The following is a 22,315-nucleotide window of genomic DNA, read 5'->3' as shown; positions in this document are numbered from 1 at the left end:
GAATTTCCACTGCAAATTCTCTCCAACTGTCCCCCAGGAATGCAAATTTTCTGCTTCTGTTACCTTCCTGTGGTCAGAATCAACACTTCTTTTCCCTATTCAGCCATTTTGGATCTCACAAATTAAAATTATAATTAAAAAATTAAGTGATAAATAATGTATTTACAGTATAATTTGCATATTTTTTGGAATTATACCTCTATTTTACTCTCTGTGAGTGCATAAACCCAATACCCAAAGTAATCACAGGCAAATTTCAGCAACGTAGTTGTTGAGGTTACACTGATGGGAGCTTGAAAGAAGTCCTCCAATTATATAGAAAGCAAATTCTACTTACATAGCCATGAAAATCAACTCCAATTAGATGATTTTCTCATAAGGGGCTGGATGTTCAAATATAAGAACAAGATACCATTAAAATGGGCCTTTTCTGTCTTCACTGCCCTCATTGTGTTGTGACATATTCATCTCCATGGGTAAAAAGAAAATAAAAGATTCCACATACATAACAAATTGATTATACACACACATACACTCACACCCCAAGGGAGATACGGCTCATCAATTTTTAGATCATCCATCATTCATCGACATTTGAAAGGACCAAGAATCCTTACCTTGGAGCAGTATCCAGAGACCTATTGTGGTGCATTCCTTCCATACATAACTTGGTGACTATTTTTATTATGAAAGAATTTTGATTTTTCTCAAGTTATTTTTCTGCACCTAATGAGATGTTCATGCAGTTTTCATTAATATGGAGTATCATATGCATATTTGTGTATTTTGGAAACACTTGGCATTACAGGGTGAAAATCCACTTGATCATTGTGAATTATCACTTCAATGTGCTCATGAGCATAGTTTACCAGTATCTTTTTTCCATTATCTTTTTGTACTCTCTCATGTTTTAACTACCACAAATCAGAGAAAACATGTGATATTTGTCTTTTGGGAGCCTGGGATTTTACCACGCATAATGATCTGTAGTTTCATCCATTTTGTGGAAAGTATAGAAGATTTTTTAATTAACAAAATTGGTAAAGCATTGGCCCAACTAACCAAAAATGGTACAACACCCAAATTAATAATATCAGTGAGGAAAATGAAGATGTTATAACTGACAATAGAGAAAGAAAAGGAATCATTAAGAATTATTTTAAACAACTATCTGCCAACAAATAAAAGAGTTTAGAAGAAATGGATAGATTTTTGGACACCTAGAATTTCTCAAAACTGAGACATGAAGATATAGTAAACCTGAATGTACCAATAACCCAAACTGAGATCTAATCAGTAATAAAGAGCTTCCCAACAAAGAAAAGCCAAGGACCAGATGGATTCACTGCTGAATTCTACCAAACTTTTAATAAAGAACTTCTTAAACTATTCTAACAATTCTTCTTAAACTATTCTAAATAATTGAAAGGAATACTCCTTAACTCTTTCTTTGAGACTAGCCATGTCATTAATTCAAAAACCAGAAAAAGTTACAACAAATAAGATAACTACATACCAATATCCCTGAACACATGGAAAAAATCCTCAACAAAATAGCAGCAAATCAAACACAGCAGCACATCAAAGATATCATCCTTACCTGGACCAAATGGGATTTATCCCAAGGATGCAGGATGGTTCAACATATACAAATCAATAAATGTGATATATCACATCAACAAAATGAAGGTAAAACTCATGGTTAGCTTAATAATGCATAGAAAGTTTTGATAAAATACAACATCATTTTTTGATGAAATTTTTTATGAAGTTGGGGATAAAAGGAGCATACCTCAACACAATAAAAACAATGCATGACCAAAGAACAGCCAGCTCATATTGAACGGTGAAAATGGAAGCATTATTATGTATAATATTATATTATATAACATTCCTATACACCATATCATATATTGTATAGCATTCATATACACCAACAATGCGCTGGCTGAGAAAGAACTTGAACCAGCACTCTGTGGAATTCAAGCATTGTAAGATGCAGCTTAACCCACTGAACCACATGCTGCCCCCTCCTGATCTCCACATCTTTCAATTTTATTTATTTATTTTACTTATTTGAAAGGCAGAGAAAGCCAGAGAGCGAGAGAGAGACAGAGACACAGAAAACAGAAAACAGTTGGCCTGGACAGGCTGGTAACAGATGAAATTCAATCCAGGTCTTCCACTTGTGTGGCATGGACATTATTTAAATCATCACCTGTGTCCCTTCCCAAAATGAGCATTAACAGCAAGCTAGATCAGAAACAGAACCAGAACTCAAACCCAGATACCCATATGAGGGGCTGGTGTTGCAAGCCATGACTTAAATCATTGTCCAAAATGCCCACCCCCTCTTTGTTTTTGATTGGACAATTTAATCCACTAAAATTCAAGGTAGTTATTGATAATCAAGGACTTGCTGCTGCCATTCTGTGAGTTGTTGTCTGGTTCTTTTGTGAATCTTCTCGGCTTCTTGCTTTATTCATGATGAGATGGTTTTCTGTAGTGATACAATTTTATTTCTCTTTATTATCTTGTTTTTGTTTTAGCATAGGTTTTTGCTTTTCAGTATATGAATAAGATAAAATGTAGCTGTTACAACCTATTTTAAGCTCATAATTTAACTTTTATCACATAAAAAATCAACTTTTACTCATTTCTCCCCAAGAAGTTATTTTATAATGATTTATTTAATAGTTTTTAGTTCTAACCTTTATGATACAATGAGAGATTTATATATCACTGTTACAGTGTTGGGGTGCTCTCAATCTGACTCTGTGCTTATTTTACCAGTGAGTTTTCTACTTTTATGTTTCTATGTTAGCAATTAGTGTCCTTTGCTCACCTCAAAGAACTCCCTTTGGAATTTGTAAGGCAATTCTAGGAGCAAAGAAGCCCCTCAGCTTTTAGGTTTTATTTGGATCGTTTAATGTTTTCTAGAGATTATTCAATTGTTTCCTTGTATTTTCTTAAAATTCCTTCAACACTGCTAAAAAACTTCAAGTTTTTTATTAGCTGGTTGTAGATGTCCAGGTCTTTGGTGTCACCTACTGGGAAATTGTATTCTTTCAGTGATGTGAGTTCCCCTTGCTTTCTTGCCTTAACCTGGACGAGTGTGCATTAGGAAGAGCAGTCCCCTCCTCCAGTCAATACAGACTGATCTCTGCGGGGAGAAATCTTCCCCTACGAGAAAGGGGAGGGGGAGAGCACATTCAGGATGGAGGGCAGCAGTTGCAGGTGCAGCGGTGTTGTCGCTGGGCGGCTCTGTCAGCTGACACTGTGGGTGACATAAGTGCCTGTGTGCAGTGACATTGAGGGCCACTGTGTTCTTCAATAGTAATGACTTCAAGGGTCTTCCTCACCTCTTCTTGCCACACAGGGAAGCTGAGGCATAAGGGATCCTTACTGGCATTGCTTATGCCTTGCAGGCCCACTCATAGTGTCACAGTCACTGGTGTCAGAGGAGCCACAAGGATGAGGCATACAACATGGGCACCCCTGAAGGAACTCCATCTCTGGGCTGTGGGGAGGGACAGTACTATGGCCAGAGTATCAGGTTCCCAGACTGTTAATAATAGAATGCTAGGTACAGGTGCTTGTTGAGCAGCCAGGGAATAGGGATGCAAACATGGAAGTATGAGGAGCTTCTGTCCCTTGTAGTAAGGGTTGGCCTCGCTCTCCACCGAGGCTGAGCTGGTATTCCAAGTTACAGACCTTGACTCCAGAACGCAGGGTACTAGCTTCTCACTCTGGTGGTGGCTGCAGTATCTGAAGCTGAGTGCATGTAGCACAGTCTGATACTTGGGCCAGAGTTTGGACTAGCTCCATGTCAGTGAGCTGCATTGTGAAGCGTGGGAGCACACAGAGAGACCTTGGATCTGGGGCTCAGGCTGTGAACTACCTCACCACCACAACTGCTCGTGTATAAGGCCTGGTGTGTGCGCTTTAACCACAGCATTGAGGCCTACCCTGTGAGCACTCATGGGGAAGGCAAGGCTCGGGGTCGGGGGCAGGCACAGGGTGGAGGAAGTGACAGCTCAGGTCACAAAGGGCAACATCAGTGGCTGCTTCCTGAGGGCCAGGTGTGTGCAGCTGGGTTCCCAGCAGGAACAGCCGTTGTCCCCTCAGTGACAAAAGATGCCAGTGTCCTCTGTAGAGCGGGCTCTCTAGACCACTGTTGTTTCCCCCAGGGACTGATGCCTTCAGTCTCAGCCTCTCTCTTCCGTCCTCAGCCATGTTGTGACCCCTCTCACGTGCCTGTCTCAGCAATGACCTTCCTGGGTGATATTCCCCGTGAGTTTCTACTCTGTGTTACTGAAGATTCTCCATTCGAGCCTTGAGTCTTCCCAGGGGAATGTTGGTGTTTGGATCCCCGTCTTTATTTGGAAAGGGGTTGGGAAAGGTGAAGACTGATTTCTTCTACTCTGTCATCTTAGTTAAAAAGGACTGTTGATTATCATGATAAAAATTTCAAGGGGCTAGAAAACTTTCAGAATTATGTATTTTTTTGAAGTAAACGTCTATGGAATTTTATCATTTTAAATTAAACAATTCAGTGACATGTAGTATATTCAAGATATTATGTGATCACCACTTCTATCTAATTCCAATTATTTTATAAACCCAAAGGAAACCCCCTACCTATAAAAGCATTCGTTCCCCATTTCCACTTCCCCCATGTTTCCTCTCCTACATTACACCCAAAAGAATTGAAAGCAGAAATTCAAGTAAATTCACAGACACATCCATTCATAGTAGTGCTACTCACAATAGACAAAAGTTGGAAACAGTTCAAATGTCCATCAATAGACTAATCGATAGGGAAACTGAAGGATAGCTGTAATGCACCCAATTGTGGTAAACAGATAGTGTTAATCACTTGCAGTGAAATTTTAAACTATGGACTTTGTAGGAAAAGTAAGTTGAAAAGCTTTTATATTGTTCCATTTATTTCAAAGTTGTGTACTGAAGATAATACATTACATGAGATTAACATTTTAAATTTTTAAAGATAAAGAAACAATAACAATGTAGCTCATGTCATTATGGGCGAAATTTATCACAAAGTAGTACCTTCACCACACATGCAAAAATGAAGGAATACTTAACAAAATTGTATGGAAGTTATATACTCATTTGGTAAACAAAAATTTGTGTTGTTAGTGGAGTTAAGTCTATTCTTAAAATTTTTGTCACTGTGTCCCTAAACACTTCATAACAATCGTTTTTTATCCTCACAACTGCAGAAAAATGTGGTCGAAGCAAAATACAATCAATTTCCCTTAACCAAGTATACCAAACCATCTGTAGCTACAGGGTTTTATCTACAATCCATCATTTATGATCAATATTTCTTATACCTAAGTTACAGTTGTAACATGAATTCTGCAATTAAAATATTCCATCATCTTCCCTGTGTCATGCTCCAGTGATAATTTTATAAAAATGTGTTGCATGGCAACAATGTCATTCACATTAATCCTATAATGGACTAAAGAGATAACATCCTAACCTCTTATTCCACAATGAAAACATTTGTTCATAGGTGCATTTGGAAAGAGTTACAGCCACGATGAGACTTTTCCCACCTCTAAGTAAAGTTCCCTCAATTTCTTTAATTTTATATATCAGGAAAAAACTTTACTATCCAGTTCCTTGTTCCAGAACTCACAATGTGTCTTGGCATCAGGTCCTTGATGTTCAGATTTTTGAGTACTGAAATCAACCTTGCAGACCAATGGAATTCACAGGGACTTTCTACTAGGGACTTTTATGCAATTTCATCTTAGAAAAAATTGTAAAGATTATTGTGGGATATCCAAAGATAATCATTCAAGGATATAGATATACAGCTGGAGTCGTGACTTACTTGGTTAATCCTCCTCCTGCAGTGCCCGCATCCCATATGGCCCTGGGTCCTAGTCCCGGTTGGGGCGCCGGATTCTGTCCCAGTTGCTCCTCTTCCACTCCAGCTCTCTGCTGTGGCCCAGGAGGGCAGCGGAGGATGGCCCAAGTGCTTGGCCCCTGCACCTGCATTGGAGACCAGGAAGAAGCACCTGGCTCCTGGCTTTGGATCAGCGCAGTGCCAGGTGTAGCGGCCTTTCTCTCTGTCTCTCTGTCTCTCTCTCTCACTGTCTATAACTCTGCCTGTCAAATAAATAAAAAATAAAAAAATTTAAAAAGATAAAGATATATAATTCTATTACATTTATATATGGAAAATTTAACATTGAAAACAATTGTATTGAGTCATTTTAGTTTCTTGATAGAATATCATTCATATGTGTAGGTGTGTTTGTGTGTATTGTTCTTCAAAATTCAGTATCATTACAAGGATCAGTCAGCCTTGAATTAATAATATTTTTAATAAATACGACTTTTTCTCAACCTCAAAATTACAACAAGCAGATCTTGAAACCAGTTTCCCAGCTTTGAGAGTCCTTATGCATTTAGCCTTTGAACTTCATGATGAAAAAATTATACTCTCAATGATTTAAACTAATAAAAAGAAAATACCAGATATTATATTTAACTCAATATAAGGCAGCCTATTAGAGCTTTCCCAATGGAGTAGAAGATCAGTTAGCCCCTAATCTAAGAGAAGCATGAACAAAGTGAACATTTATAAACTACAAGCAAGTGGAAGATTCTGCATATTGGAAGATTCGATTCAATCTAGGAGAAGCTACACCCACCACTGAGGAGCTGTGATTCTACTTTCCCCTGCACAGGGCACCCCTGAGAGCCTGGTGCACCTGCTGGTTGCGCAGGGTGTAGATGACAGGGTTCAGCACTGGGGTCAGCACCGTGTTCACCAGAGCAGCCTGTCTGTTGAAGTCCACCCTGCTCGTCTGCTTTGGCTTCACATAGATGAAAAGACAGCTGCCGTACATGAGAGAGAGGACGATGAGGTGAGACGAGCAGGTGGAGAAAGCTTTCTGTCGCTCCTTGGCTGACGGGAGCCTCACGATGGTGACTATGATGTTGCTGTACGCAAGGATGGTTACAAGCAAGGGTATAAAAATAACCAAAAAAACAAGGTTGGAGAACAACATTTCAACAGACCTGGTACCAGAACAGGAGAGCTTAACCAAAGGTCCAAAATCACAGAAGAAGTGGGGGATGACATTGGGGCCACAGAAGGACAACTGGGAAAGACTGACAACTGGGACCACCATGAAGAGGAATCCCAAAGTGAAGCAGGCAGTGACCAGGAGGGAGCACACCCTGGGGCTCATGATGCTGGAGTAACGCAGAGGTCTGCAAATGGCCAGGTACCGATCCAGAGACAACACTCCCATAAGGAAGAAGATGGCTGCCCCCAAGATAAGGAAGACAAAAGCTTGCGTGAAGCAGGCAGCAAAGGAAATCACTTGCCTCCCTGACAGGAAGATGGCCAGCAGTTTAGGAATCACCGTGGTTATGCAGCAGCATTCCACAAAGGAGAAAGTGCTGAGGAAGAAGTACATGGGTGTGTGGAGGCGATGGTCAGCCCAGGTGATGGTGATGATGAGCGTGTTTCCCATGATGGAGGCCAGGTACGCCAGCAGGTGCACCAGGAACAGTATTTTCCCCAGGTGCTGGACAGCAGGGAAGCCCTCCAGGATGAACTCCTGCACTGCTGTCCTGTTCCATGCATCCCACATCGTCAACGTTTCCATTTCTTCACCTGCTCTCCAGTGCTATTTTCCAAAGTCACAACTGCAGAAAGGAGAAATTTATTTCATTTAACAGAATAGCATGGGCGATTACACTATTTTTTGAGTGTGAGTACTTTTTTTTTTTTTAATTTAGTTAGGTAGTTATTATTTGTATAGGAGGGAGTAAGAGAAGTTTTCAGTCTACTGATCAAAGCACAAATGCACAAAATATCTGGTTTTGCCCCATGCCAGTATTGGGCCTTGGAAGCTCAACAAGGTCTCCCTCATGTACATGTTTAGCAGAAACCCAACTAGTTGAGCCATCACTCACTGCCTCCAAGGACTGCATAAGCAGGAAGCTGATATTTGGGTTAAAGCGAGGCTCAAACCTAGGCATTCAAATTTGGCACGCAGGCATCTCAAGTAACATCTTAATCAGTAGGCTAAATGCTCATTCCATGTTTTGTTTTGTTTTGTTTTGTTTTGTTTTTGACAGGCAGAGTAGACTGAGAGAGAGAGACAGAGAGAAAGGTCTTCCTTCCATTGGTTCACCCCCCAAATGGCTGCTGCGGCCGGCATGCTGCCCGATCCAAAGCCAGGAGCCAGGTGACTCTCCTGGTCTCTCATGCGGGTGCAGGGCCCAAGCACTTGGGCCATCCTCCACTGCCTTCCCGGGCCACAGCAGAGAGCTGGCCTGGAAGAGGAGCAACCGGGACAGAATCCGGCGCCCCGACCGGGACTAGAACCCGGGGTGCTGGCGCCACAGGCAGAGGATTAGCCATCCCATGTTTTATAAGAACTTAAGATTTTATATATATCTTTCCCTCATGCTAATAAAGGTAAGTGATTTTTAATCTATGAATAGAATGCATAAACCTGAAAATATTGTACCAGTAAAATTCTATTGCAACTACAAGTCTGCATAAATAACAGTGCAATTTTAAAAGCATTACTCATTTTCCTATACAGTCTATTGCCAAGTAGTAAAACAGTCTTCCTTTGGCCATGTATCAGTTTTATTTTATTTTTTAAACTTTTTTAATAAATATAAATTTCTAAAGTACAACTTTTGGATTATAGTGGCTTTTCCCCCCATAACCTCCCTCCCACCCTCAACCATCCCAACTACCACTCCCTCTCCCATCCCATTCTTCATCAAGATTCATTTTCTATTATCTTTATAATCAAAAGATCAACTTGGTATATACTAAGTAAAGATTTCAACAGTTTGCACCCACACAAATACACAAAGTAGAAAGTACTGTTTGAGTAGTATTTTTACCATTAATTTGCATAGTATAACACATTAAGGCAGAGATCCTACATGGGGAGCAAGTGTACAGTGACTCCCATTGTTGATTTAACAATTGACACTCTTATTTATGAAGTCAGTAATCATCTGAGGCTCTTGTTGGCCATGTATCTGAACACACCCTGTAACACTGCTCAAAAGAACTCACATTGTGCAGTCATAAGATGAATATTACAGTAGAAATATTGTTAAAAACAGTTTTGGCAGTGAAATTCTTCAATTCTACAAAAATTTCCATCGTTAGGTCTTAGGGTTTATTTCAAAATTTGATGAAAAAGTTTTACGTGGCCTTAACTACTCCGCCAGTAAGTGATGTTAGATTACTGGAGTCACAGAGCAGCACAAAGTGGAATGTTTCAGACTCTGCCCAGCCTCTATTCACCCAAGACCAACATCGGTCACTAACAGAGGTGCTTTTCCTTCCACCCCATGCTAAGTGGTCATCGAGGGCTGAATCTTCTGGTGCACTCTCTATCTATGTTTAAGGAATGCACGCCACGAGCTAGAAAGAGCAACGGTATGACGTGAAGCCAGCAAATATTTTATGATTGCTTGCCCCCCCTACAGTCTACTTATGTAGAATGAATATTCTCCTTGGCTCTTTAAATCCATAGACTACTCTCTGCTGAGACAGCACACTGCTTGATTAATGTTCACCTTAGATCTCTGAATGGTCTCTCTGGTTTGGCCAAAGCCAACAGCCCCAGTCCTTTCACTGTGAAAGATCTTGAAGAGGATCAGACTCTGCTTCAGTTTACAACAAATGAATGATTAGATGACCCAGGCCACCAAGGCCATGTACTCACCCACATTCAGTTCCTAGTCACCAGCTCTCTCTCTGCAGCTCTTCACTCTTCTGAAAAATCAGTTGCTAGGCTAAGCTGCTGGAAATGTGAGACAATAAACACTTGTACTTGCGATGCCCTTTATCTGTCCTGAGAAATGGTCAACATGTGCATCTTATCTTCTAATCATCCATTTCCAAGGAACCCAGAGCTTTCAAACCCAGGCAAATCAAAAGGACAACTTAGTGGCAAATTTGCCTTTGGGTAAGAAAGCAGATCCTATCTTTCCCAAGTGTTCTGTAGTTGGGTGTGAGTCCACTGGCCCTCCTAAAGCTCTCATTGCCTACTAGAGGCCACAGCTCTCCCAGATCCCTGCCTGCTCCTACTCCTCACCCAGTCAGCCCCAGAAAAAGACCCTATTTTCTGAGAACCACACTCCAGGGCAGCAAGGAGACAAGGAGCCTTCCACATAGATTGTGGGTCTCTAAAATGCATCCCAGGGCACTGGGTTTCCCACTGCTTCACTTCCACACACTCAGGAGGTTGCTTATAAGATTGAAAGAAGAAATGAAACTGTGTCTAAGTTTCCCATCATATATTTGGCATTGGTCTGTCTCGTGACACTAGTCTGTAGTCACCCAGACCAGTGGGCAAACGACATCATTAAAATAAAAGATGGAACAAAGCCATCTAGAGACCAATATCCATTCCTCTAGGGTCACTGGTGGCTGCTAATTGGACACTGATAGAAATAGTCAATTATTACACAAGTATCACAATTGATCTTTCATTATGTTTGTATAATAATATTATATATGTATAATAATATGTATAATAATAAGTATAATAATATGAAGTTCCCCTCACAAAAATCATTAGAAGCATAATACCTATAATTCCCAGCTCTTATAATTTTCCAAAATGCATTTTTATTAAGGGGGAGCATTGATAGGTCAAGTAAGAAATTTGGACCCACAGGCAACCATGAGTTGGAACTCCCCTAACTCTGCCTCAGCAGTGTCAAAGGCAGATAAAACCCAAGGTTTGAATAACAGCCAGATCTCATAACATAGTACTCAAAATGTCCACATTTCCCCTGGAAATTACTTGCTATATCAAGAACTAAAACCAAGATGATTTTGGATTGAAGACTATCAATATATACCAACATGAAAATGAGACCGATATTAGCATGATACAACAAAGTTTATTTTTGTAGATTTATTTTATTTGTTTGAAGGGCAGAGTAACAGAGGGAGAGGGAGACATACACCACACACACACACACACACACACACACACACGGAAAAAGAGAGAGAGAGAGAGATCTCCCATCTACTGGTTCATTCCTCAAATTGCTGCAATGCTCAGGACTGGGACCAGCTGAAATCAGGAGCTTCTTCCAGAACCCCACATGATTTCAAGGGCCCAAGCACTTGAGCCATATCCTCTGCTTTCTCAGGTACATTAGTAGAGAGCTGAATCAGAAGTGGAGCAGCCAGGACTTGAACTGCCAACCATGTGGGATTGCAGCATTGCAAACAGAGGATTAACCCACTACACCACAACACCAGCCCCATTACAACAAAAATTTTAAGGCAGCCAGCATAAAAATGCTTAGTGAGTAATAATAATGCTCTTAAAATTTTATTAGAAAATTTCAGCAAAAATATAAAACATTTCATCCAATAAATAGAAGACATGAATAAGAATCAATTTTTTTGGAAGTGGAAAAGGCAATAATGATGGAGCTCACCGGCATAAGGAGGACACAGAGGGAACACCTTAGTGAACTGGAATGTAGGACAAAATTAATTCAAATCGCCTCAGTCGAAAGACACTATGATGAAACAGAACCTCATGGATCCATGGGACTGTGGAAAAGATCTTTCCCATCTTCAGAGTCAAGGAAAGAGAAGAAGCAGGGCAGAATTGTTCCACGTCTGGAAGAAAGAACTCCCAGGCGATTCACGAATATGGGTGACTCCCAAACAGGGGGAGTCTCCCCTCTCCCTCTCCCTCTCCCTCTCCCTCTCCCTCTCCCTCTCCCTCTCCCTCTCCCTCTCCCTTGAAAACTCCAGATGGTGGCCATTGGTAGTCTAAAACAAAAGAAACACGTGAGAGCAGAAAAGAGGAAGAAACATGCTACCCATGAGGAAAAAAAATGACAGGGACCTGAAAGAAGTGACACAAAATGCAAGAGTGTTGAAGAGAACTCTTAGTGTATATAATTTTAGATACCATAGGACATTCTCGGATGAAGGAAATCAAAGCATTTGTCACAAACAGGTGACATCCTAAAGGAATGGTCCAAGGAAGTTCTCTGAACAGAAAGGACATGGCATCTAGAGGAATCAGTTAAAATACCATACTAAACAAAGAAAAGTACTGTGCACAAAACGCATGCTGAAAAGTACTGTAGACGAGTGAAAACAGAACTGTGAAAGCAAAATGTTCACAACAGACAAGAAGCCAGGAGAAAGAAAATAAGAAAATGAAAAGAAGAGAGAGGATAAGGAGCAAGAAATAAAATGGAAGGCAGGCATGAGGCATCAAAATTACATGAGTACATTGAATGTGACTGGGCTAGGTACACCAGTTAGAAACAGATGGAGAAAGTGGATTACGAAATATAGAACAACTATGCAGTGCCAATGGACACTCACATTGAGCGCAAAAGTATAGGCAACTTAAAAATTATTGTATGGAATGGCCAGCATTCTACTGCTCCACCTTGATTCCAATATCTTAAAGCACTGATTCAAAACACAGATGCACCACTTCCCAAAACATGCACCTGGGAAAGCAGCAGAAGATGGCCCAAATGGTTGATCCCCTGAACCCACATGGAAGAACCAGATGGAGGTCCAGGTTTCTGGTTTCAGCCTGGCCCAGCCCTTTGGATCCATTTGGGGGATGAACCAGCACAAGGAAGACTTCCTATGTTCCTGTCTCTCTTGTGCTTTTGAGATAAATACATATACTTGTTCTTTTTAAAAAAATGAAAGTTATTGCACAAAAATATGGAACTAGAATGTAGATATGGCTTTCAGTGTTTAAAATAAAGAATCCTTTTGATGGTGGGAATTTCTCAATTGTATCAATGTGAAAATACTTCTTCAGATATTGTACCATAGTGTGGCAAGATGTTACTCTTTGAATAAACTGGACAAAAGGTATACAAGATAACTCTGTTTTATTTTGCAATTTTTAAATAAAATATGAATATACATTTCCAACAAATTAGTTTTTTATTTTTAAAACTTTATTAATATAAAGAGAACAGATTTTATTTTTATTGTTACAATTCTAAATAAATGACCATCTTTCTCTATCTCCTTCCTCCCTTAACCCCTCTCTTCTTTCCTTTTTTTTTCTTCATTCCTTTCAAATACATAACTGCAGTCCACTCCATAATCACAGGCTTAATGCACCACTAACCATAATATTCAAAAGGTAAAAAGTAGGAAGACCACAATCTCATTAGAGTATAAGCAAGAGCTAAAACAACTATCAAACCAAAAGCGTCCATTTCATTCCCATTTATTTTTTATATTCTGGATTAACTACCATAGGTCAGAGAAAGCATGTGATATTTGTCTTCTAGGCACAGCTTATTTCACTCAGCTTAAAGCTTTCCTGCTGTATCCATTTTGTTGCAAAAGACAGGATTTCGTTCTTTTTTACAGCTAAGTAGTATTCCATAGTGCACGTATACCACATTTTCTTTATCCAGTCAACATTTGATAGACATCTGGATTGATTCCATATTTTGGCTATTGTGAATTGAGCTGCTATAAACATGAGCATACAGATAACTCTTTCATATGCTGATGTCACTTCATTTGGGTAAATTCCCAGGAGTCTAATGGCTGGGTCACATGGCAGATCTATTTTCAAATTTCTGAGGAATTACCATACTGTACTGCATATGGTTGTACTAGCTTACATTGTCACCAACAGTATATTAGGGTAACGTTTCCCCAGATCCTTACCAGCATTTACTATTTTATTGATTTTTCAGTGACACACATTCTAACTGGGTTGAGGTGAAACTCACAGTTTGTTTTAGGTGTGTAGATTGACTTCTGGGAATTCCGCTCTGTTCCATTGGTCTACATGTCTGCTTTTTGCCAATACCAAGCTGTTTTGATTATAACTGCCCTGTAGTATGTCTTGAAATCTGGTGTTGTGATGCTTCTGACTGTTTTGTTGTTGTTCAGATCGCTTTAGCTATTCATGATCTCTTATGTTTCCATATGAATTTTTGCACCAGTGTTTCTGGATCTGAGAAGAACACCATTGATATTTCATTGGGATTGCATTAAATCTGTAAGCTGCTTTTGGTAGCATGGATGTTTTGATGAAATTAATTCTTCCAATTCATGAACATTTTTTCATTTTTGTGTCCTCTTCTATTTCTTTCTTTAATATTCTGTAATTTTCATCATAGACATCTTTCAGCTCTTTGGTGAGAAAGAGAAAAAGTCTTCCATCCATTGGTTCACTCCAGAATGGATGCAAAGGTTGGAACTGGGTGCCAGGAGCTACTTCAGGATCTTCCACATGGGTGCAGGGGCCCAAGCTCTTGGGCTATTTTCCGTTGCTTTCCCAGGCCATTAGCAGAGAGTACTGGATCAGAAAAGGAGCAGCCAGGATGTGAACCAGTACCCATTGGGCTACCAGCACTGCAGGCAGAGGCTTAGCCTACTACACCACAGCGCTACACCACATGACTTTTTTCACAATAGTCTTAATAATTACTTTTTCCTCTATCATTAAAATTATGTAAAAATAGATTCTTGAAACCAGCCTCCTAGCTTTGAGATTCCACGTGTATCAAATAGATTCACTAATGAGGTTCATCATTAAAAATGTTTGAATCTCATTGATTTAAAACCAATAAAAGAAAGATACCAGATAATACATTTATCTCCATATAATAGGCAGCCTATTAGAGCTTTCCCAATGGAGTATAAGATCTGTTAGCTCCTATTCTAAGATAATCATATGTGAACAAAGTAGCCATTTATAAATTACAAGTATGGAGAAGATTCTGCATATTGGAAGATTCGATTCAATCTAGGAGAAGCTGCACCCTCCACTGAGAAGCTGTGGTTCTACTTCCCCCTGCACAGGGCACCCCTGAGAGCCTGGTGCACCTGCTGGTTGCGCAGGGTGTAGATGACAGGGTTCAGCACTGGGGTCAGCACCGTGTTCACCAGAGCAGCCTGTCTGTTGAAGTCCACCCTGCTCGTCTGCTTTGGCTTCACATAGATGAAAAGACAGCTGCCGTACATGAGAGAGAGGACGATGAGGTGAGACGAGCAGGTGGAGAAAGCTTTCTGTCTAATGGGACTCGCACAATGGTGACTATGATGTTGCTGTATGCTATGATGGTTACAAGGAGGCATGTAAAAAGACCCAGAAACACAAGGTAGAAGAACAACATTCCAGTAGATCTACTGTCAGAACAGGAGAGCTTAGCCAAGGGCCCAAAATCACAGAAGAAGTGGGGGATGACATTGGGGCCACAGAAGGACAACTGGGAAAGATGGACAACTGGGACCACCATGAAGAGGAATCCCAAAGTGAAGCAGGCAGTGACCAGGAGGGAGCTCACCCTGGGGCTCATGATGCTGAAGCAATGCAGAAGTCTGCAAATGGCCAGGTACCGACCCAGAGACAACACTACCATAAGGAAGAAAGCTGTCGACCCCAGGAAAATAAAGACAAAAGCTTGTGTGAAGCAGGCAGCAAAGGAAATCACTTGCCTCCCTGACAGGAAGATGGCCAGCAGTTTAGGAATCACCGTGGTTATGAAGCAGCATTCCACAAAGGAGAAAGTGCTGAGGAAGAAGTACATGGGTGTGTGGAGGTGATGGTCAGCCCAGGTGATGGTGATGATGAGCGTGTTTCCCATGATGGAGGCCAGGTATGCCAGCAGGTGCACCAGGAATAAGATTTTCCCCAGGTGCTGGACAGCAGGGAAGCCCTCCAGGATGAACTCCTGGACTGCAGTCCTGTTCCTTCTAACCCACATCATCAGGTTTTTAACTCCTTCATCAGCTCATCCTGACCTTTTTCAGCATCACAGGAGAAGAAAGGAGAACTTCAATTCATCAAACACACAATGTCCAGGGCAATTGCACTTGTTTATTTAGTAAATGAGAATAGTTTTTACTTATTAAAGAGGTATCTTGCAGTTTCATGGCTGAAGCACAGAGAACTTTATTTCATTAATCATAGATGACCAAATGACCTGGGCAGTGGACTTCATTTTATGTTTGGTTTTAAGTGAGCCCCTCCCTCCCTCCCTCCCTCCCTCCCTCCCTCTCTCCCTCCCTCCCTTCCCTTCCCTTCCTTCCTTCCTTCCTTCCCTCCCTCCCTCCCCCCCCTCTTTCTTTATTTTTGCATTTTGACTTATTTTTATTTAATAAATATAAATTTCCAAAGTACAACTTTTGGATTACAGCAGCTTTCCCCCCCCATAACCTCCCTCCCACCTGCAACCATCCCATCTCCCACTCCCTCTCCCATCCCATTCATATGAAGATTCATTTTCAATTTAAATAAAGATTTCAACAGTTTGCACCCACACAGAAGCACAAAGTATAAAGTACCATTTGAGTACTAGCTATACCATTAATTCACATAGTACAACACATTAAGGAGAGAGATCCTACATGGGGAGTAAGTGCACAGTGAACCCCATTGTTTATTTAACAATTGACACTCTTATTTTTGACATCAGTAATCAACTGAGGCTCTTGCCATGAGCTGCCAAGGCTATGGAAGCCTCTTGAGTTCGCCAACTCTGATCTTATTTAGACTAGGCCACAATGGAAGTTCTCTCCTCCCTTCAGAGAAAGGTACCTCCTTCTTTGATGGCCCGTTCTTTCCGCTGGGATCTCACAGAGATCTTTCATTTAGGTCATTTTTTTTTTCCAGTGTCTTGGCTTTCCATGCCTGAAATACTCTCATGGGCTCTTTAGGCAGACCCAAATGCCTTAAGGGTCAGGAAAACAGAAGCCTCCTCTCTCTGCCTCCTGCCATGCTGGCACACCCTTCTGTTCCACCAGCACGCCACTCACTCATGCAGAGAGCGGGGGCAGCTCCTGCCTGGCCAGCTCTCAGCAAGAGCCCTCCCCCCTGCAGCGTGCCCCTAGAAGTCTAAATGAGCAGCCACAAGCCAGCATGGACCCTAAGTGCTATGATCGCCCAGGCACACATGCCCAAAATACTAGCCAGGATGGCACATGGGAGGAAGAAACAGAGCTTCTGAATTCCGAACCCCGGGGCGCAGAACCCTGGGAGAATCCCCGTGAGCCTGGAGAAGTGGCTGTGAGGACGGAAGCAGACAGGAAACATTTAGGTGCTGGTGGGGCAAGTGGATCAGGGGGAAGTTGGGATGTGGTCTGGTCCCAGGAGTGGCTGCTGGGAGGCCTGCCTGGACCTGGGGTGGCTGCTTCGGGGGAAGTGGCTTTTCTGTAGCTGGAGGGGGCGGGAAGTGGCCTCAGAGACTGGTGCCAAGGAGTCTTGGTAAGGGGGAGTGGGTCCCAGTCTAAATTATTGATTTATTTAATTTGAAAGGTGGAGAGAATGGGCGGGGGCCAGAAGAGAGACAGAGAGAAGGGGGGATGGGGGAGAGAGAAGTGGGGAGTGGCAGGGAGCTCCCATCTGCTGGTTCTCTCCCGAAATGGCCAACGACAGCCAGGACTGGGCCAGGCCAAATCCAGGAGACAGGAACTCCGCCTGGGTCTCCCACATGGGTGGCAGGGGCCCAGGGTGGGCATTAGCAAGAAGCTGGCACTGGGTGTGAACCACCAAGCATCGTGACCTGTCATAGAGGTGTCATCCATGCATTCCAAATAACAGCTACCCGGGGTGGGGGCTCAGGGGGACACTCTGCAGGGAGAGAGGAGTCCAGCTTCTTGGGACAAAAGGCAGCAGGGCTCAGAGGGAGGCAGCGGTCGGGCTGTGGGCAGGGACCCATGAACAGGAGACTCGAAACCTCTCTGAGGGAGGGGAGGGAGGGTGATCCCTTGGCACACAGAATGGAGTCCCCCCAGCTCCTGTTCCACCCACACCTGCAGGCACCTGGCAGAAGGTCCCTGGCAGAGTCTCTCCTGGGTTTAGATCACTGGACTCTGAGGGGCTCAATATCATCTGTGATGGGGTCTTCCATGGGGGGTGGGTGAGGGGCCTTTTGTCCCCAGCTGGTTCCTCTGCAGTGCGCAGTCCCCTTTTGCTTTGCTGCTGGCTGGATCTCTCTCCTGCTCTCTCTCCCTCCCCCACATGTGACATGCAAAGCTCTCCCAAAATTTGCTTCTGGGTTTCTCACCAAGGTATTCACTCGCGATGTTATTTGCATGGGAGGGAGACAGAGAGAGGGACTAAGAACAAGACGTGCTTTCAGCATCGACCCATGCCCTCTTTACCACCGGATCTCTGTGTCTCCCTCCTGGGCAGGCAGCCCACAGGCTGCGCACCCGTGCGCCGCAGCGCACCCTGCTGGCTCGTGGAGACGTGCGCGCAGCAGCGGGTTCACTAAGTCATCTGTGTCCTGGCCCCCTCCCCTAGGTTCTGGGGAATCCATGGAAATCAGCGCCTGGGTGATGCATGAGCAATTACTTCCACTGCGCCAGTGTCCTCAGGGCCAGTGCCCTGATGGGAGGGTCCCAAGCTCTAGGTGATTTTCATCCTCAACCCCTAACTCTTGTGGAAGGAAGCCCAAACCAGGCTAGCAGCATGCTGAACCTGGCTAGGTGCTATGTCAAGTTACCTCGGAGTTCTGAGGCTCGGGGTGGGCAGGAAGGAAGCCCACGTGGAGTTCAGAACCCAAAAAAGGAGACTATGACTCGCCCCCTTTGGGGTCTGCAGACCTAAGACACACCTCCACGGCTTAGAGCCAACAGAAACGCGGAATCGCCAGGTGTGTCTGTCAAACCCAGCAAGTTACGCGGAATTCTGTGTGATCTGACCTACCTACACGGTGAGAAGGAGAGCTGGGGAAAGTCTAAGATTGTCGGCTGGAGGTCACAGAGGGCAGTGCATCCGGGACCACTACCCGCGGTCATTCACTGAGAACCTGCTGTGCACTGGGCCAGGCACCGCGAACTGGTTTCTGAGCCTCGGCCTCCTGGGCATGGGAAGCGGCTGGCCCCACAGAGCGAGCCGAGGGGCAAATGCTAGCTGCCCGCCTTCCCTGAATTTCCCCGGCTCCAGGGTCCCCAGCCAAGAGGGGTGTAAGGAAGCTGCTTTCCCTCTTCCTCCGCCACGGAGCCTTCAGTCTCGGCAGGCTGGCCTTCCTGGAGTATATTCTACTGGGGGACGGGATGGCTACTCCTGGCCTGGCTTCTCTTATTCCTTCCGTCTGGGGCTTGTCCGGACACTAAAAACGGGCCAGGTGTGGAGACACCGGCCAGCGCCACTCTGAGCCACCGACCGGGGCCAGACTCAAGCCAGCCTTCCATTTCACAGCTATGGAAACCGAGGCCTGGAGAGGGGGACAGAGAGGGCACCCGGCTCCTTTGAACTGCGCTCTCTCCCCGTGGCAGGGCGGGGACCCTCAGGGCTTCTGAGCAGCCCCACCCAGCGCGGGGCTCGGGAACAGGACGGATAGGACCCCCCCCCCCCTCACCTCCTCCTCCTCCTCCCCCCAGGGAGACGCAAGCGCCCTACAGACCGTCCTTCCCTCACCTGCGCGGCACCCGGGGGTCCCTTCAGGCTGCGCCCGCTACCCCAGCACCGCTCTCTGAGTGCGCCTGGCTCTCAGGTGCGCCCAGCCGGGACCCCGTCGCCCCAATCAAGCCGTGACCCCGGCCCGGCCGGGGTCCTCACCGCGCAGCGCTCAAAGTCCTAGTAGAAAGCCTTGTCCAACAGGTGCTTCTCGCTGCAGCCTGCCGAGCCCACCAGGCTGAGGTAGATGTAGTCGTCGGTGCCGGCGAACCACTGGCTGCCGGTGGCCACGGTGACCGTGTAGGAGGGCATGGCCGCACAGCCTCTCCTGGCACACCCGGGGCTGCACCTGCCACAGCCGCGAGGCCAGCTGGCGGCCCCGCCCCGCTCGGGCCCCGCCCCGCTCCACGCGGCACCGGCCACGCCCCCTGCTAAGCTTGGCCCCGCCCGCACTTCGCCTCCCCAGGGGGTCCCTGCCCGCCTCCCACCTGCTTTGCTTGGCATCTACTGCCCCTCATTCATCCCAGCCGTCCCGGGCCGGGCGCTGGGACTGGTCCACCCGCGCGGCGTTAAGTCCGGAGACCTCGGAGGAGGCCGCCCCCGGGGGGACACGGAGGGTGGGGTCCGCAGCGGGCACACGGGAGCCCAAGACCCGGCCTGCAGGAGTCCGCGCACAGGGGAGGCCGTGGGGTGGAGGAAGCGGGCGCCCCTGCAGGCGGGGAGAGACAGGGTGGAGGGGCGGACCCCCTCGGGGGCTGCGCGTGGCTCGGGGTTCCCGGGGGCCCCCGGCAGGGGCGTCCCTGTCCCCCCTCTGCAGGTCTGCGGGGCTGACTGCGCGTTCAGGGTCCCCGGGGGCGCGGCCGGGCGGCGGCGCGGGGCGGTGCGCGGGCGCCGGCTCCCTCCGCTCCCGGGCGGCTGCAGGTGGCTGGGGCGCCGCCCTTGAGACCTGAGGGTACACGCATTTTACTGTTTCTGGGGAATGAGGTAGTTTTTTGTTTTTTTTTTTTGTTTTTTTTTGTTTTTTGGAAAAATAAACTATCATTTTGAAAATGTAGAAAATACAGATACATTTGACAATACCATTTATAACAGAAAAGGCAGTTAATAAAATTTCATTACAGCTGTTACATGTTTTGATGCCGGAGCACACTGTACGCGCAATTTCCTAAATTTCCGTTTTCTTAAATATCCCAAAAGTCTCCCAAGTAATTTCATTTTTTAAACGATATATTGGAAAGGCAGAGTTACAGAGAGGCAGAGAAAGAGAGAGAGAGAGGGGTCTTCCATCTGATGGTTCATTCCCCATTGGCTGCAATGGCCGGAGCTGCGCTGATCCGAAGCCAGGAGCCAGGAGCTTCTTCTTCCGGGTCTCCCACAAGGTTGCAGGGTCCCGAGGACTTGGGCCATCTTCTACTGCTTTCCCAGGTGCATCAGCAGAGAGCTGGATTCTTGCCAATGCTCCGTATTATCTGTGAAACAGAATTGCACCCTGGTTTTTATTTGCATTTCCCTAATAGCTGATGGTATTGTACATGCTTATCTGCCATTTTTGTATTTTTGGAGACTATATATTCAAATATTTGGCCTATTTAAAAATGAGCTACTTATTTTATCATTGAGTTGTAGGTGTTCTTTACAACCCTGGATACAATATTTTAAAATCAGATTTATGATTTGGTTACTTTAAAATTTACTGCATATAGGTGAAATGGTCATTTTTTCATTCAGTTATTGCTTATAGCCATTGTCTGTATTCCCACTTAACCAGGACTTTTGCTTTTTGCTTCTTAAACTTGTTATGCAGTTAAGTATTAAGCCTTTTTACTGAAATGTGAATTTAAAATATGTTATCTGAAAAAACTAACAAAAAAAGAAAAAAGGGAGATGGAAGGCAAGTAGGAAGAAGTGGGGGGGAGAGGGAATATCATTACGTTCTTAGAATTATATCTACAAAGTACATTGTACAAATGAAAAACTAAAATTAAAAATTGAAAATACAGATAGTTTTATTGCTTCTGTGGGCTCCCTGAAGCAGTTTCTTAAAATGTCAATTAAGTCTCATCTTCCTTCCTTCGTTCCAACCCTCCTTCCTTCCTACCTACCTACCTATGTGTTCTTTTTGTCATTTGTGATGTTGATGCTGTATCTAAGAAACCATTGCCTGCACTAAGATCACCATGATTTACTGCTACCGTTTCTTCTAAGTGTTGGCTCTTCATTTACATCTACCCCTGTTTGGCTTAGTCTGGAGAAAAGGTATAATGTAGGAACCCAACTCCATTCCACTGAATGTAGATATACAGTTGTCTGAGTGTTACTCATTGTAATAACTATTCTTTTCCCATTGAGTTGTCTTGGCATATTATTAAAAATTCACCATAAATGTAAGGGTGTCGCTCCCCCTCTTCATGGAGGAACGACACAGGACCCTGCGCTGTTCTTTTGTCTGCTCGGCCCTTCCCGGGTTTGCTGCTGGTTCTTCCCGGGTTGGCTACCGTCCCTTCCACCTCCGTGGAAGGGCGGTTCCCCCTGCCACTTTCCCCACTTCGTGGGGGAGCGGCACACCGCCGGCCGGCTCTCTCGGGGGCTGCACAGGTGTTCCTTCAGATAGATGTTCCTGGTGCATGTTGTCTCTCTCCTCCTTTATAGTCCTCTTCCACCAATCCCAACTCTGCTACCCACACGCCGAGTACACTGCTCTCCTCCAATCAGGAGCAGGTCCTGCTGTTTATTGGTTGAACTGGAGGCAGCTGTGTAGAAGCTGTTTCCACCTTTCTCAGCGCCATATTGTGGGAGAGCAGATGCATAGAATAAGTCTTAATTCCAGTAACAGTCTAGTCCGAGTTGCTCCCCACATAAGGGCTTATTTCTGGACAATTGGTTCTAGTCCATTGATC

The 22,315-nt window shown here is 44.5% G+C and overlaps 3 protein-coding genes across 4 annotated transcripts in view; 1 reads left to right on the top strand and 2 right to left on the bottom strand.

The window, feature by feature from the left end:
- The window catches only part of LOC100349877 (olfactory receptor 6C75), a 98,083-nt gene that overhangs the window by 42,228 nt on the left and 33,540 nt on the right, over window positions 1–22,315 (top strand). The gene's annotated exons all lie outside the window — the stretch shown is intronic.
- LOC100350606 (olfactory receptor 6C4-like) lies at window positions 6,714–7,690 on the bottom strand. The gene has a single exon (XM_002722532.3). It carries the CDS (start codon window positions 7,659–7,661, stop codon window positions 6,714–6,716), a length of 948 nt encoding a protein of 315 aa, XP_002722578.1. The 5' UTR covers window positions 7,662–7,690.
- On the bottom strand, window positions 14,858–15,780 carry LOC100350863 (olfactory receptor 6C4). The gene is given in 2 exon segments (XM_017338468.3): window positions 14,858–15,090; window positions 15,093–15,780. Coding segments are annotated over 2 exon segments (921 nt in total).

Source organism: Oryctolagus cuniculus, chromosome 15, assembly GCF_964237555.1.
Source record: "Oryctolagus cuniculus chromosome 15, mOryCun1.1, whole genome shotgun sequence".
Lineage (NCBI taxonomy): Eukaryota > Metazoa > Chordata > Mammalia > Lagomorpha > Leporidae > Oryctolagus > Oryctolagus cuniculus.
This window is presented reverse-complemented; position numbering and strand designations above follow the sequence as displayed.